General features: G+C 43.7%; 1 protein-coding gene across 1 annotated transcript; it reads left to right on the top strand.

The window, feature by feature from the left end:
- Window positions 1-13,933: 13,933 nt before the first annotated feature.
- Window positions 13,934-15,088, top strand: LOC311040114 (phosphatidylserine decarboxylase proenzyme, mitochondrial-like; the record flags this gene model as incomplete). Its single annotated transcript, XM_084050187.1, has 1 exon — window positions 13,934-15,088. The coding sequence occupies one exon, from the start codon at window positions 13,934-13,936 to the stop codon at window positions 15,086-15,088; it is 1,155 nt and encodes a 384-aa protein (XP_083906313.1).
- Window positions 15,089-15,307: the final 219 nt, after the last annotated feature.

The raw sequence follows: 15,307 nt of genomic DNA, 5'->3' as shown, positions 1-15,307 counted from the left end.
GGAGCTGAGGATTGGCAGAGACAGGCGGGATAGATGAAATATTTACCTGTCGCATGTTTAGAAAGAAAAACAGCTGCCTTTGTTCTGCTAATAAGCATATTGTGTAAGGGGCTACAGTATATCGCTACAGTTTGTATATGGGGCTGAGAGATGTACAGAATGACGAAGAAAAGACAAGAGATACGGGAAGAGAGAGAGATCTGCCAGACAGGTCTAGAAACAGCATTTAATGTGACCTTACCCCAGTGTTGATTTTGTCGACTAAAACTATGACGAAAAATGTACAAATCCTTATCCTCTATTTTTTTTTTTCCAAAATAGAGGATATGCGCATGCTTAAAGTGAATGGCACATCGAGTGGCAAATCGAGTGGCAAAGAAACATGCAAAATGAGTTTAACATTGTTTAATTTTGTTTAATGCAATCAGATATGACTTTTCTGTTTGGATGCATGGGCTGCCAAGGCCAGAAAGTATTTTTTTGACACTCAGTAGGCATTCCTGCATAACTTCCAGGTTTGATGATGATGTCACACGCATATCCTCTGTTATCTCAAAACTAATCGTGCTGCGAGTTTGTATATCTGCTATTTTTGAACAGCCGATGTATAAATGGATAAAGTGGTTAAGATGATTGTTGACGCTATGTTAACCACTTTTGCTGGGGACCCCCTGGAACCCTCCCACCCCACTTTGAGAACCAATGCACTACAGCATGTATGCCCTTATGTCTCAAACGACACGCCCATAACCACCCAAAATCCATCCCACCTCACTGAGGAGGTTATACTCAGCCACTATAAAAGGCAAGGGGAACCCGGTGCTTGTCTGCTAGAAACGTGGCGAGTCTTTGAGATAAGTGCAGCAGTGATCCGGCCATTAGTCACTGTTGTTCAGAGCCTGGCCCAGTACGTTCCGAGTCCAGCCGTTTTGTCCTTATATAGGGCAGGCAGGCTAGTGCCTGATCGTATAACACCCGAGTCAGACTGCAGCCGCACAAAAACATAAATTAGAGACAGAGACAACTGGCCTAGTCCAAGAAAACACAAGGCTAAGGCCGGTTGCTCCGATTCTGTCAGACACACGCACGCACGCACGTGTGCACGGGCGCACACACACCTCACACACACACACACACACACAGCGAGAGAGAGGGGGAGCAAACAGGAACAATGTCAGAGTATACAATATGTGTCTTTATAACAAATGCACATGCACACACACACACATTCATATCATTGTCCTGACACTGTTTGGTTCTGTTAGCCAGGGCTGATTTTTTTTCTCTCTCTCTCCTATAGCAAGAGAGGGGAGGTGTGTGTGTGTGTGTGTGTGTGTGTGTGTGTGTGTGTGTGTGTGTGTGTGTGTGTGTGTGTGTGTGTGTGTGTGTGTGTGTGTGTGTGTGTGTGAGACAGGTTACTGTAGTGTTATAGCCCCCTGCACGGCCCTGCGATGCTCCTGTCCCCTCGCCTCCTTGACTCGGACACTTAATCAATGCACTGGAAGTGGCCTTTAACACACAATCTAATTATATGGAAATGAAGGCAGGCTGTGGACTCGATGCTAAATGAGCCAGCGCAGCACACGCACACACACACACACACACACACACACACACAAAATACATCGAAAAAACAGTGAAGGTAAAAGGCAGACAAAGTGACGTTCATATCAACCAGATATATGGAAGCCGAGAGGCTTGCAACATAAGTGATTGCTAATAATAAAACACACAAGCAACAAACACTCACAAACTACTGTATAACTCAAACAAATGCAGATGCACCGTCCATTCGGCCTTATTAACCCATTAAGACCGGGATCCATGTCATTTTCAGATTTCTTTAGCTACTAAAAAAATTGCAGATATACAAGCTCATAGCTTGTAGATCTGCTATTTTTTTTAAATAGTGAAAAATTGTGCAAATATTTGAATATATATATTTTTTAAAGCGAACATTTGTAACTCAAATCTTTGCTTCTGGGGTGGTCCCTGGAACAACATTATTTTGAGATGGGGGTCCACGACCAAATACATATACATTTTGGGGAAAACGTTTGAGAACCACTGACATAGAAACATACGTTTTTTTCAAAAAACTGTTCTGGATTTAGAAGACATTTGTAGAATCGGATCCTCAGGTCTTAATGGGTTAATGGTGGCTCCTGCGGTTTATCATTAGCCCTCTGACACACCATCACCAACCAACACATGTCATGTGTATTCATGTGAGTGTGCCTGACAGATAGAAGAACACAGAGTGTAAGGATGCTATATCGCAGGGGTTCTCATACTTTTTTATACCACAACCCCACCCCCCCCCCCTCCCCTCCCCAGGAACTGAAACGCTATGGAGGTGGTTCAATGTGCACACATTTGTAATGTAAACTGGAGTATTTAGCCAAATATGTTGGTAGAACCACCAGAGTTTCTTGATCCACCTCACTTTTTATCGTTTTTCTCCATCGCGGTAACTGGTGTGGTTGCCTGTCTGTGTGAGAATGATCTCCCCGGCGTCCCCCGGACGGTAACGTGACATCGCAATCTAAATTTAACTCTGTGAGGGTACAGATGGAACCAAATGGACCCGTGGTCCTGTACCCTCTCGCTCTCGGACTAACGAAAACAGCCAAAATTGTTTTTTTTAATCCACCCGCTCATATTGAACATAATTCGTAAGTAAATAGTTTATGAACAGAGCTAAATCAGTTCGTGTGCCTCAGCTTCTGCAAGGGCTTGTGTGTGCTGTCTTGTTGCTGCTCGTTCTGGGTCGCTGACTCGCTGTTGGAGGCGGAGCTGTGTGTGTGTGTGTGTGTGTGTGTGTGTGTGTGTGTGTGTGTGTGTGTGTGTGTGTGTGTGTGTGTGTGTGTGTGTGTGTATCAAGGAGTCAAGCCAATAGTTTGTTTGGTGGCGTGGACCTCACTTCCCCCCTCCTTTTTTTCCTTCTTCTTTTTTTACCGTTTCTTGATTTTAAAAAAACATATTTTTTGGTTGCCACTGTGCGACCCCAACGGCATCTTCCCGCAGAAAATGCAATCTGGCACAAATGGCCGGGCCAATATGTTGTGTCATTAACCAAGGGAATTAACCAGGGAAAAAAGGTGTTGATTGAACGACCTACGGTTCAAGAGTTAAAGCCCAAAACGTAAAGTGGGCTGTTGTGGCGAGATTTGGATAAATCTGGGATGGAGGTTCTTCCTTGGCTTCCCAGCAATCGGGTAATAATTTTGATCGCATGAACTACGATTCAAAAGTTACACAGCGCCACCACAAGGCTGATTTGAAAATCTATGTTGGCATTTCTTCCTTGGCATAGTGGGAAATGGTGGGAATGTGCATGCAAAGTTTCACGGCAATCGGACGCTGCATTCATGATTTGAGGCATTTTGCTCAAAACTGACCACTCCTGCAAACTTTGGAAGCCAATCTTAGCCAATCGGGATGGAATATGAAAAATCGGACAGCTCCTTGATCACATGACTATAGAGATAATGTGTGCCGATTTGCGTGATGTTTGGACCCTCCCTTTGATAGGACATAGCAACAACAGGATTTTAATGTGGCGGTAGTGCCATTATGGGACAGGCAACTGTCTCTACAACCCTCTATTTTGAGGGTTTCACTTTATCAGAAGTGCCATTGGTAGGTTTGCAGGTATGACACACAGCAGCAAAATCGGCACAGCTGGCGTTAACTAAAGAAAGGTGGGCCTAATAAAAAAGGACAACCTTGAGTAGTTGTCTAAACCTACAGTATATCTATTTCATTCTGCGGTGTCCTATCCCGCAGATGTGGTTCTCCAAATATAATTTTTCCAGTTAGATATAGCTGTTAATTGCACATTGTCAGTGGAATATTACTGACACGCATACAATTAATAACACCACATACATGCGACAGTTTTGTCTCTCAATGCTCGGAAATCTCACAGCTGACGAGATATTTCATTAACGACCGCATGGAACTCCATGCTGGATAGTTACAGTATAGGCTGAGTGCATGACTGTGCATCAAACTAAAGAGGCCTGCATGTCCTCTGCGGTGTCGGCTTCTCTCCCTCCTTATTTTCAGTGGAAGACGCGGTAACGTTGAGTGTTCCTGACAGCGCTGAGAATTTAGCATGTCTTAGCACTCAGAACACCAAGTGCGAGAAGTTACAAATATTTTAACTTTTTTAGCAGAAGCAGTATAGCGTATAAGCCTAAGAATGGGTTTCTGGGATTCTCACGACTTCCAACAACAGCCCCTTGCTGCAGTGGCGTCCCTCAAGCACCTGTTCGGCACAGCTAGCTAAAAATAGAGGTACCCGCGGGACACTTGGGGTGAGCGCTGATAACGTTTGCAAACAATTGTTAATCCATTAAGTCCGGGAAACGCATCTGTGTATTGTAACAACACTTTGACCATTATTTTTTATACTTTGGCTATTCAAAAATAGCATATCTACAAGCTCATAGCGCGGCACCGAGTGCCGCGCTATGAGCTTGTAGATCTGCTATTTTTTGAAAAAATTTGAACATTTGTGCAAATCTTTGAATATATAGTTTTTTTAAAGCGGACATTTTTAACTCAAATCTTTGCATCTGGGGGTGCCTGGAACAAAATATTTTCAGATGGGGGTCCGCGGCCAAATAGGCCTACATATAATTTTGGGGGTCCTTGACATGAAAAAGGGTTTAAGCAACACTGATACATACAGTGTAGCAACATACGTTTTTCAGAAAACTTTTAGGATTTAGAAGACATTTGTAGAATCCCCAGAAGCAAAGATTTGAGTAACAAATATTTGCTTTAAAAAAAAAATATATATATATATATATATATATATATATATATATATATATATATATATATATATATATATTCAAAGATTTGCACACATTTTTCACGATTCTCCCCCCAAAAAATCGGCACTCGGTGCCGCACTATGAGCTTGTAGATCTGCTATTTTTGAATAGCCAAAGTATAGAAGAATGGTTCAAGTGGTTAAAAAGATGCGTTCCCGGTCTTAATGTGTTAATGAATGCTAACGGCACGAAGATACTCAAAGCATTATTCAGTCAGGGACAGCCGAATAATAGATATGGAGCCTATACCTCGTTGTGTGCACTGCTATTTGGTAAGAAATTATTAACAATCAACACAAAATATGCCAACAAACTAAACAAGCAAGTGAGGAAGAGCGTAGCTCTGAAGTTAAGAGTTAAAGTGGAGGATGAGGAGGAAGCTGGAGGCTATCCTGTATAGAGCCCCCTCCCATCCCCTCTCTTTTGTGCTAGTTGGGCAGTGGTGGAAAAAGTACTCACATTTTTTACTTAAAAGACCTGAGGCCGCTTCTAAACCTTTTTTAAATCCAAACAGTTTTTCGGAAAAAAATAAAAAATAATTATCATGATTTTTTAAAAATAGCCAAAGAAATCTAAAGTGACACAGATGCGTTCCAGGTCTTAAAGGGTTAAGTAAAAGTATCAATACTATAATGTAGAAATACTCAAGTACCGTGTCCCCTGTCACACCGTAAAGTGACTTGGACAGTCCTTTGTGCAAATACTTAGCCATCAGGCTCCGCAACCAAGTCTGACCCCTGATGTTCTGTTCTTTGGGATTACTGGCCCTCATTTATCAACGCGGCGTAGACCAAATAATGGGCGTACGGCGAGATCACTGCAACTTTCGGCATTTATCAATATATCCTGACTTTGTCTTCAGCGTACCGCCCGCTCAGATCTCACGTCAGGTCGCGAGCAGTTGTTGGCTTTGGCTGCACCCGTTTGTTCCATTGTAGATGTAAGTGCTGCTATTAAAATGCAAACTATAAAAATACTAAAATTGCTAAAATACAGAAAATGAATGGTCATTAACACATTGGGTGCCAGGTTTTTTTAAAAACAGAGTACACTGAGTGCCAGGATTTTTAACCATTTTTTAGGAGCCGAGATACAGGCTTTTGAAGTCATAAGTTAACCAGGAAGTGGATTGGAGTCTAAATCTTCGGAAAATGATATACGGTTTTGGCACCCAATGTGTTAAGTTCATATAGTATAATTCCAAATTTCATGATATAAATAAATATGTGGGTCATAATTGATTTCATGTAAGGTTAAAAATGTAAAAACATGATGTGATTAAAACTTATGGGTTCCCTGTCTGTCAGTAGCACACACCGGACCATTACTGATTGATGCATTGATTGCATGTCATTACTGACAGGTGGTGCAAACAAACCTGGTCGACTAAACTCTGTAAACTTGCAGTTTGTGATTTTGCTGCTGCTAAAGTAATAGAGTATATGCGTGCGACATCATCATCAAACCCGGAAGTATAACAGGAATGCTTACTGAGTGTCAAAAAAATACTTTCTGGCCTTGACAGCCCATGCATCCAAACAGAAAAGTCATATCTGATTGCATTAAACAACATTAAACAATGTTAAACTCATTTTGCATGTTTCTTTGCCACTCAATTTGCCACTCGATGTGCCATTCACTTTAAGCATGCGCATATCCTCTATTAAAGACGTCTGAAACCATAGACAGACGGTCAAAAGGACATTGTAAGGACTTTAAGCAACTCAAGAACAAAGAACCTCTTTTCCACAACAAGCGGCCAACGAGGTATTCTATTTTTAGATTTGCTTTGATGTTGCCGTTGTGTTTAACCTGCGCATTTCTACATGTCTTGTAGTGTTATGTATGTTATGTTATGTTATGTACAGTGCAATTTATTGATTGTTTATTCTTCTAGTTGTCCCGCCCCCACCTGCCTCTGATTGGCCTACTGAACGTCCCCTTCTGTGACGCACGCGGAAGCTTGCCCCCTCCAATATGGCGCCCGAGATACATACGCCTCAGAGCCGGCGTCTACCTTTATACGTCTATGGTAGATCCCATAAACCAGACGGAAGGCTTGTGGCTGATTGGCTAGTTCCACTCCACACACTCACGGACATTCATTTACGATTAATTCATAGAAATAGCAGGTTGTTGTTGACCAATTAGAAAGATCAGGGTTTGGGAGTCTCTTGGCCTGCTGGCAGCGTGTGCAAGGAGTATGACGCTGAGCGGCCTAGTGGTTTGTAAGATTAGCTGCGGTCACACACACACACACACGCTCACACACACACGGTGTAAATGCAATATCTCCTGGCAGAGATAATTACTGGCAGCATTTAGACACATTCTGGAACCACAATCCTTCAAAAGATATATACTACATAGCCTGTAGTTGATGTTCTGTGTGTGTGTGTGTGTGTGTGTGTGTGTGTGTGTGTGTGTGTGTGTGTGTGTGTGTGTGTGTGTGTGTGTGTGTGTGCAGGGTTGGGAAGTAACGGATTACATGTAACGCCGTTACGTAACGGAGTACAAAAAAAACGTAACGGTAACGTCCTAGAGTACATTTTAAAATGTGTAATCTGGATTACAGTAACGGGGGTGTTGTAACGGGCGTTACAGGAGGGTTACGTTCTCCCCTTCCCCTCATTAATTTTACAAACAAGTTATAAATTATTATAACACCAAACAGCCACCTGCAAGAGCGCACACTAGTCCGCACACAGACCGCAATGGATTGGAGTTGAGCGCAGCGCGCCTCTGTGTCAAAAATCCTCACAGACTGGAGGCTGCTAATGTTGCATCAACAGCGGTGTTGCCAGACTTTGCGAGAGAAATAAGCAAATAGGTCTATGAAAACAAGCACAAAAGAAGCGACTATAAAAGGCCACATAAGCACTTCATAGCTATATATGTCGTCCATTAAACAATGTGCATATTTATATATGTTGGCTATTTGAAAATAGACGATCTACAAGCTCACAACCGTTCTACCATTATTTACAAGCAACTTCAGAAAAATGAGCCCAAAGTGGCTTATAATAATCAGACTAGGCAACACTACAGACTCTTTTTCGTCCTCTTTGCAGCGCTGTTCCTGCATAAAAGCCTTTACTCTTAACCTTAAACTGATCAGATGGTTTGGTTAAAGGGACTATAATCTATTAAAGTGTCTTTCTTTGGTTCTGATTGTTACTAGGTTCTGATAGTAACTTGGTATATTCTATTTATTTTATCTAGTCTATGTATAGCCTTCATCAGCCTGTCAGTGATGCGTTTTCAACAGAAATGCGCATATTGGCAGTCAGCTGTGTAACACTAACTGATTAACGATGGCTCGTTGAGCCTGTATGCGCATTTGACCACATAGCAATCAACAGCACTAATTAATGTCAGCTCTGTGTGTGTGTGTGTGTGTGTGTGTGTGTGTGTGTGTGTGTGTGTGTGTGTGTGTGTGTGTGTGTGTGTGTGTGTGTGTGTGTGTGTGTGTGTGTGTGTGTGTGTGTGTTTAATGTCCAACTGAATGTTTTCTGTAGTGTAGATATCAAGTCTGGGGGGTCTCCAAATATTTGCGTGATAGGACCTTTTTCTTGTATTTACATTAACCACATGAACCCTAATATCCCTATATTCTGAGGGGAACAAGAAGAAGTAGAGGGGAAAAGAGCAGACCAAGTACAGAGCCTAGGCTCAACTTTACTAAGTACTGAGAGTTTGACATGTCTGATAAATACACTGATGACAGTGCTGTTAAACAAGTCTATGAAGCTATCTATGAAATCTATGAAAAGGTTTAATCTGCAACACAAATTTTATACAATATGTAGTGGGGGTCCCTGCTTCATCTCTCCCTTAGCTAAAAAAAACCTTGGGGACCCATGCTGTAGTAATCAGAGTAGACCCTCTCCCTCACGCTAAACTTAAATGACTTCTACGTTCCACTTCTCCCCCAAAAAATGACAACTTTATTTTCCATCCTGAATGACAAGCCTAATATTATTATTGTATTTTGGCTATGTGCGATAACTGCAAGCCAATGTTCAGAGATTCAGTATTTGTCTTAATTTCTTTAATTAACATTTATTTTGTTGGCAATAATTCAACTGTCAGCCAGTGTTTTGAGACATATTGTCTTTTATTGCTACAAAATAAATGATAAAAATAAATTCTACATGCATAAATTATAATTTAAAAATATTTTTAAAAATGAAAAGATCGGATCGGGAAAGATCAGGATCGGCAAATACTCAAAATCAAAAGATCGGGATCGGATCGGGAGCAAAAAAACGTGATCGGGACATCCCTACTTAAAAGTAATCCAAAAGTAACTGAAAGTAACTATAGTTACTTTTTAAATGGAGTAATCGGGATTACGTTACTAACTACATTTTTTAGCAAGTAACTTGTAACTGTAGGGGATTCCTTTTTAAAAGTAACCCTCCCAACCCTGTGTGTGTGTGTGTGTGTGTGTGTGTGTGTGTGTGTGTGTGTGTGTGTGTGTGTGTGTGTGTGTGTGTGTGTGTGTGTGTGTGTGTGTGTGTGTGTGTGTGTGTGCGCGTGAGAGAGAGAATGACAGATACAGGAAAAGGTCATGATTGAGTCAAGCAACCTGACAGCTGTCAGTTGAACCCATTTCAGCTGAGTAAAACACACGCACACACACACACACACCTGACAGTACAAGGCTCATGCTCACACTCTCTATCTGTCCCCCTCTCTCTCTCTCTCTCTCTCTCTCTCTCTCTCTCTCACACACACACGTCAATTAGGAGACATGGAGACCTGAAGTGCAGTGGATTGATTGGGTCGTAGATTTGCTCCCTGCAGCCACTGTCAGCAACAGACCAGCTATACACAGGACACCTGACATACCACACACACACACACACACACACACACACACACACACACACACACACACACACACACACACACACACACACACACACACACACACACACACACACACACACACACACACACACACACACACACACACACACACACACACACACACACACACACACACACACCTCTCTGCAGTAGGATAGTCTGGTGAGACGAACAATACACATACACATCCCCAGGTGCTAAAAGCACAAACATACACACACACACACACACAGACATATCTGACAAGACCTAGCACCCACTCAACATCTCTGGAACCTTTATGTTAACCTGCCTTCCCCCCAGAGACAGACAGACCCAGAATCAGAATGAATGAGCACAACCCACATACCAAGAGAGAGAGAGAGAGAGAGAGAGAGAGAGAGAGAGAGAGAGAGAACAGAGAAAACAAACAAAAGCTAGAGCTAGTAATACAGGGAAATAGGTAGCAGGTGGACCAAGAGGAGAGAGATGGAGGATGAAAGAGGTCAGGATGATGCTGGACACGTCATTACCCTGTTCAGAGAGAGCAAGAATAAAGAATAAACGACAGAGGGAGAAATGAAAGGAAATGGGTTACGGAAAGGGCTATCCGCGATGACAATACAACAAAAGAACAGACAGACTTTAAGAGAGAGAGAGAATTAGATTGAGAGAGACAAAAAAGGCATGCCGATATAAAGTGTGTGTGTGTGTGTGTGTGTGTGTGTGTGTGTGTGTGTGTGTGTGTGTGTGTGTGTGTGTGTGTGTGTGTGTGTGTGTGTGTGTGTGTGTGTGTGAGAGAGAGAGCGTTAAGCGTATTCATTATGAAAAGGTGGTTGGCTTGTCTTTTGCGTCCTATCGGGGCAGCATCAAACCCACGTGTGATCGGGAGGGGTGGGGATGGGGGGGGGGGGGGGACAACAAAGTGGATCCCGGGGCCTGTAGAAGGGGAACCTTTTTGATCACGCTAATTAAAAGCCATTTTGTTTTAAACAAACAGACACAAGTCTAATTGGCTCTTTTCCATAAGAAAGGGAAGGATGTTGAAAGTGGAAGAACGCACGGAGGGAGGGAGGAGGGGAGGGGGGGGGGGGATCAGAGGGATGAGTTCAGCCTGGTAAGGGGAGTGAGTGCGTAACAGACACACGCACACACACACACACACACACACACACACGAGGCTCAGGGTTTTAATGCGACCCACCATTGAACATTTGCACAACTCAACTTAAAAAAAAAAAAAAAAAAAAAAAAACAAGACTATTACAGGTGTAGGTGTGCGCACACAAACACACACTCTCACAGTCCCACAGACCAGGGGTTTTCAACCGGTGGTCTGTTGTATTGCAGGTGGTCCCTGGCCATGCATTAAAAAATATATATAAGGATAATTCCTTTTAACAGGTCGTTCATGAAAGTCCTTGCGGTCTTGTTTCCAATGAGAACCTGTGAGCAATTAGGGGTTAAAGGGTTAGTTCAGATTTTTTGAGTATTTTGTGTAGGAAATACTTACCATTAATGTAGTGGTTGCAAAGGTATTAATTGATTGCCCGAGTCCCGTGGTCAGAGTTATGGTCCGTTTCTGATAAATATGAATGTAGTTCCGGTAGATTAGTAGATTTGGTGGGGGCCGCTCATTAAAAACAAATAAATAAATAAAAATAGCGTAATTTGTATTGTTGACCTATTTCTACCATATAGAGCAAGTTTCGTTCAATTTCGACCCCTCTGTCACAGGGTACTATTTTTTGTGTCATATATTTTGTGCGTGAGTAGGCTGCCACGGCGCAGTGATTCTGGACACAAACATTAGTACCATGTGACAGAGGGGTCGAAATTGAACGAAACTTGCTCTATATGGTAGAAATGGGCCAACAATACAAATTACGTTTTTTTTAATTTATTCATTTTTAATGAGCGGCCCCCACCAAATCGACTAATCTACCGGAACTACTTCATATTTATCAGAAACGGACCATAACTCTGACCACGGGACTCGGGCAATCAATTAATACCTTTGCAACCACTACATTAATGGTAAGTATTTCCTACAGAAAATACTCAAAAAATCTGAACTAACCCTTTAAGAGTCTTGCTCAGGGACAAATTTCATTTCATCGACACATATGCTGACCTGGCCTGGAATCGAACCTGGGGCAACCAGGGCCTCTGGCTCCCTAGGCGGGCTCACTAACCATTCAGCTATGGCCGCCCCTAAAATGTATATACTATATATACTAACTTACAGTACTTACAGGAGTTCTTACTGTATGGTGTGTGTGTGTGTGTGTGTGTGTGTGTGTGTGTGTGTGTGTGTGTGTGTGTGTGTGTGTGTGTGTGTGTGTGCGTGCTATGAAATGTGAGCTAAACATAATCACAGTAATCCTTAATCATATTCCATCATATTCAAACAAAATCACTGTACTTCATTAGATATTATATTGATATTATAGCTATTTTCTCCAGCTCCCTGTGGTGCATGAAGTATGTCTAGTATGTCGCAAGGAAGATGGAAAGTGCTACTACTACTTAACTCATTGACTGCCATAATTGGCGGGTTTTTGAGCATTTTTAGTAACCTTTCAAGAGCCACAGAACATTTTGCCCCGGGACGAGTGTCGCAAAAGACGGAGGATTGTCTCTGCTTCCATCGGGGGGGGGGGAAAAGCGGGTCACCGCGACCCTCCGTTCTTTAGTTATTGGCTATTAGCTTATTGGTTATATTAGCTTGATCTCGCCAAAAACGGAAAAAAAATTGATACTTTCGCGTTGTGAGCTTGTAGATCTGCTATTTTCAAATAGCTGATGTACATGTTAAAGTACTCATGTGGCCCATAGCCGCTTCGTTTGGGCTGGTTTTCCTAGACCTGGTTGCTTGTTTCTCTCACAGAATCTGGCAACACTGGTGCTGAACCCAACCCAACTCCAAGCATTCTGATTAGGCCACAGCGAGGCAGTGCGATGACACCGGCAGGCTTCCTGCCACGGAAAGGAAGAAACGCTGCCGTGATGGACACCTTGAAGCCTTGGAGGCTGTTTGAGAGACCAAGCGGCAAGAGCTCAAAGCTCCCAAAGGTGACATGACAGCTGTTGCACCACGACGATGACACGAGCAATGGTAAACAAATTCAACGCCCAGAGCAGTCTCTATGTGGAAGAGTGCAGAGAATCCACTTGCTTTATCAATTTCTTTAATTTTTGTTCTGCTTGAGCTGCCGTTTTTCCTGCATCGTTTTCTGCCTTTAATTAAAGTCATGCTGTGTAATTCTTTTTCCAAACAAACGTTAAAGTTATTTTTGATTGTAACCTTTCACCGGCGTATTTTTCACAATAACTGTTTTTGGACAACTTCTGTAAACATTATTTTTAGTCACGAATGTCTGCCTGACACTCGAACCAAAATCATGCAGGCACTGGAAATGTATGTGTTGATGTATTTTAAAGTTAATACATACAGGTTCTGACAACGTTGTTCCTTTCCAAAATATCTTTGGCGCTAGGGGAGCAAGAAGGAAAGCAAACAAAGTGAAATACGAGATAAGATAAGGTAAGATAATTAGGTGCGCTAGTCCCCCTAGGGGTATTTTGGGGCACTCCAATAAGAACAGGTTGCCAGCTAGCTTGCTGCTTTCCTTTTTTTTTCACCTAGGCTGAAAATGAAAGCCAAACAAAAGACATACAACTGAAAACATTTCAATTCATCACTGGATCTTTTTTTTTTTTTTTTTTTTGTATTTTGTGTAATATGCCCAATTTCCCATGTATGGAGATCATACTGACGTCATCAATATAACATCATAGTACTGACGTCATAGACTGGCCTCCCAGTACTACGGCAATGGGTACTGCACTAAGTACTCTGACCACGGGTACAACGGGTCTAAAATCTGCATGGCTCTAATGTGGATCTCGGAATTCGTGTGACCAGTCTATGACATCAGTAATAGTCATCTATGCAGCCACTATCTATGACGTATGACTCCATATTTGGTCAATGTTTGAACATGATCCTATTCACCTCAGCCGATCTTCAACCTAAATCCCACTGTGATTGTGCAATCAGTAATGCGTGTTCTGTCGCGAAACAATGATGTAAAACGTGTCATTTCATGTCAGCGAATGTACAGAATATATACTTGATGACGTGAAATGTTGACATCATCGCTACGCGACATCAACATTTCTGAAATAAGACATGGGGGTCCGTCCAAACGAGCGGATACTTTAGGAAGATGCAATGGAAGGCGTGGAGCTCTCTGAGAACCGCGTGGTTGCTACAGGGACCACCATTGCGTCACTTCTCGGGCGGGCGTGGACGGCTGAGATCCGCACCGGCAGGCCCCCCCTTCCGCATGAGGCCCCTCCCACTCCTGCTCACTACGACCGGCGGCGGTTACGTGGGCTACAACCTGTACGTGCGCTATCGGGACCGCCGGCTGGCCGAGCTGGGCGTCGAAGTCCCGCCTCGCGTGGCGAGCGACGCGCAGGTGGCGCTGTGCAAGTCCACTCCTACCAGGCTGCTGTCGAGGACGTGGGGGCGTCTGAGCCGAGTGGACTTGCCCACGTGGCTTCGGAAACCAGTTTATAGCCTCTATATATGGACTTTTGGGGTCAACATGCAGGAGGCGGCGGTAGAGGACCTGTGTCACTACAGGAACCTGGGAGAATTCTTCAGAAGAAGACTGAAACCTCAAGTCAGACCGGTCTGTGATTCTCACTGCATCGTCAGCCCGGCGGACGGTAGAATTCTCCATTTCGGTCGCGTTCAGAACGGTGAAGTTGAACAAGTTAAAGGCGTCACTTACAGCCTGGAGACTTTCCTTGGATCTTTGACCCGGACAGACGGACTGGACATCAACAAGGACAAGACTTCCTTCCAGGACCTGCTGGTGACTCAGCCGGGCAATGAGTTGCATCACTGCGTGGTTTACCTCAGTCCTGGAGATTACCACCGCTTCCATTCACCCACCGACTGGACCATATCGCACCGGAGACACTTCCCTGGTTCTCTGATGCCGGTCAACCTGGGTGTCGCTCGGTGGATCAAGGGGTTATTTTGTCACAACGAGCGGGTGGTTCTGAGCGGCACCTGGCGCCATGGCTTCTTCTCACTCGCGGCCGTCGGGGCGACAAACGTAGGGTCCATACGGGTTTACTTTGACGAGGAGCTGTGGACCAACGCGCCGCACTACCACAAGGGCTCATACAACGACCTCCACTATGATGTGGGCGGGAGGGAGGGCGTGACCATGTGCAAGGGGGAGGAGCTTGGTGAGTTCAACCTGGGCTCCACTATCGTCCTGCTCTTCGAGGCACCGCGGGGCTTCGCCTTCAACCTAGAGGCCGGGCAGAGGATCCGATTTGGAGAGCCCCTGGGAACGCTGTGACAAACGGCAGAACCGATGGAGAGACTCGGACGGGGAGAGAGGGAAAGAGGGCGGTTGCATTTCTGGTGAGAGTAAGGATTCACACTTTTTTATGACTGTTGGTAGGGCATTCAACATTTTGGTGGCATAGCAGTAGAACGAATTTAACCCCTTGTTTGAGCCAAATCTGCGTTGAACGTGATTTGTGGAGCTCCCTCTGGTGTTGTGATTGTGGACGTC

Source organism: Gymnoscopelus microlampas, assembly GCF_963454915.1.
Source record: "Gymnoscopelus microlampas genome assembly, chromosome: 23".
Lineage (NCBI taxonomy): Eukaryota > Metazoa > Chordata > Actinopteri > Myctophiformes > Myctophidae > Gymnoscopelus > Gymnoscopelus microlampas.
This window is presented reverse-complemented; position numbering and strand designations above follow the sequence as displayed.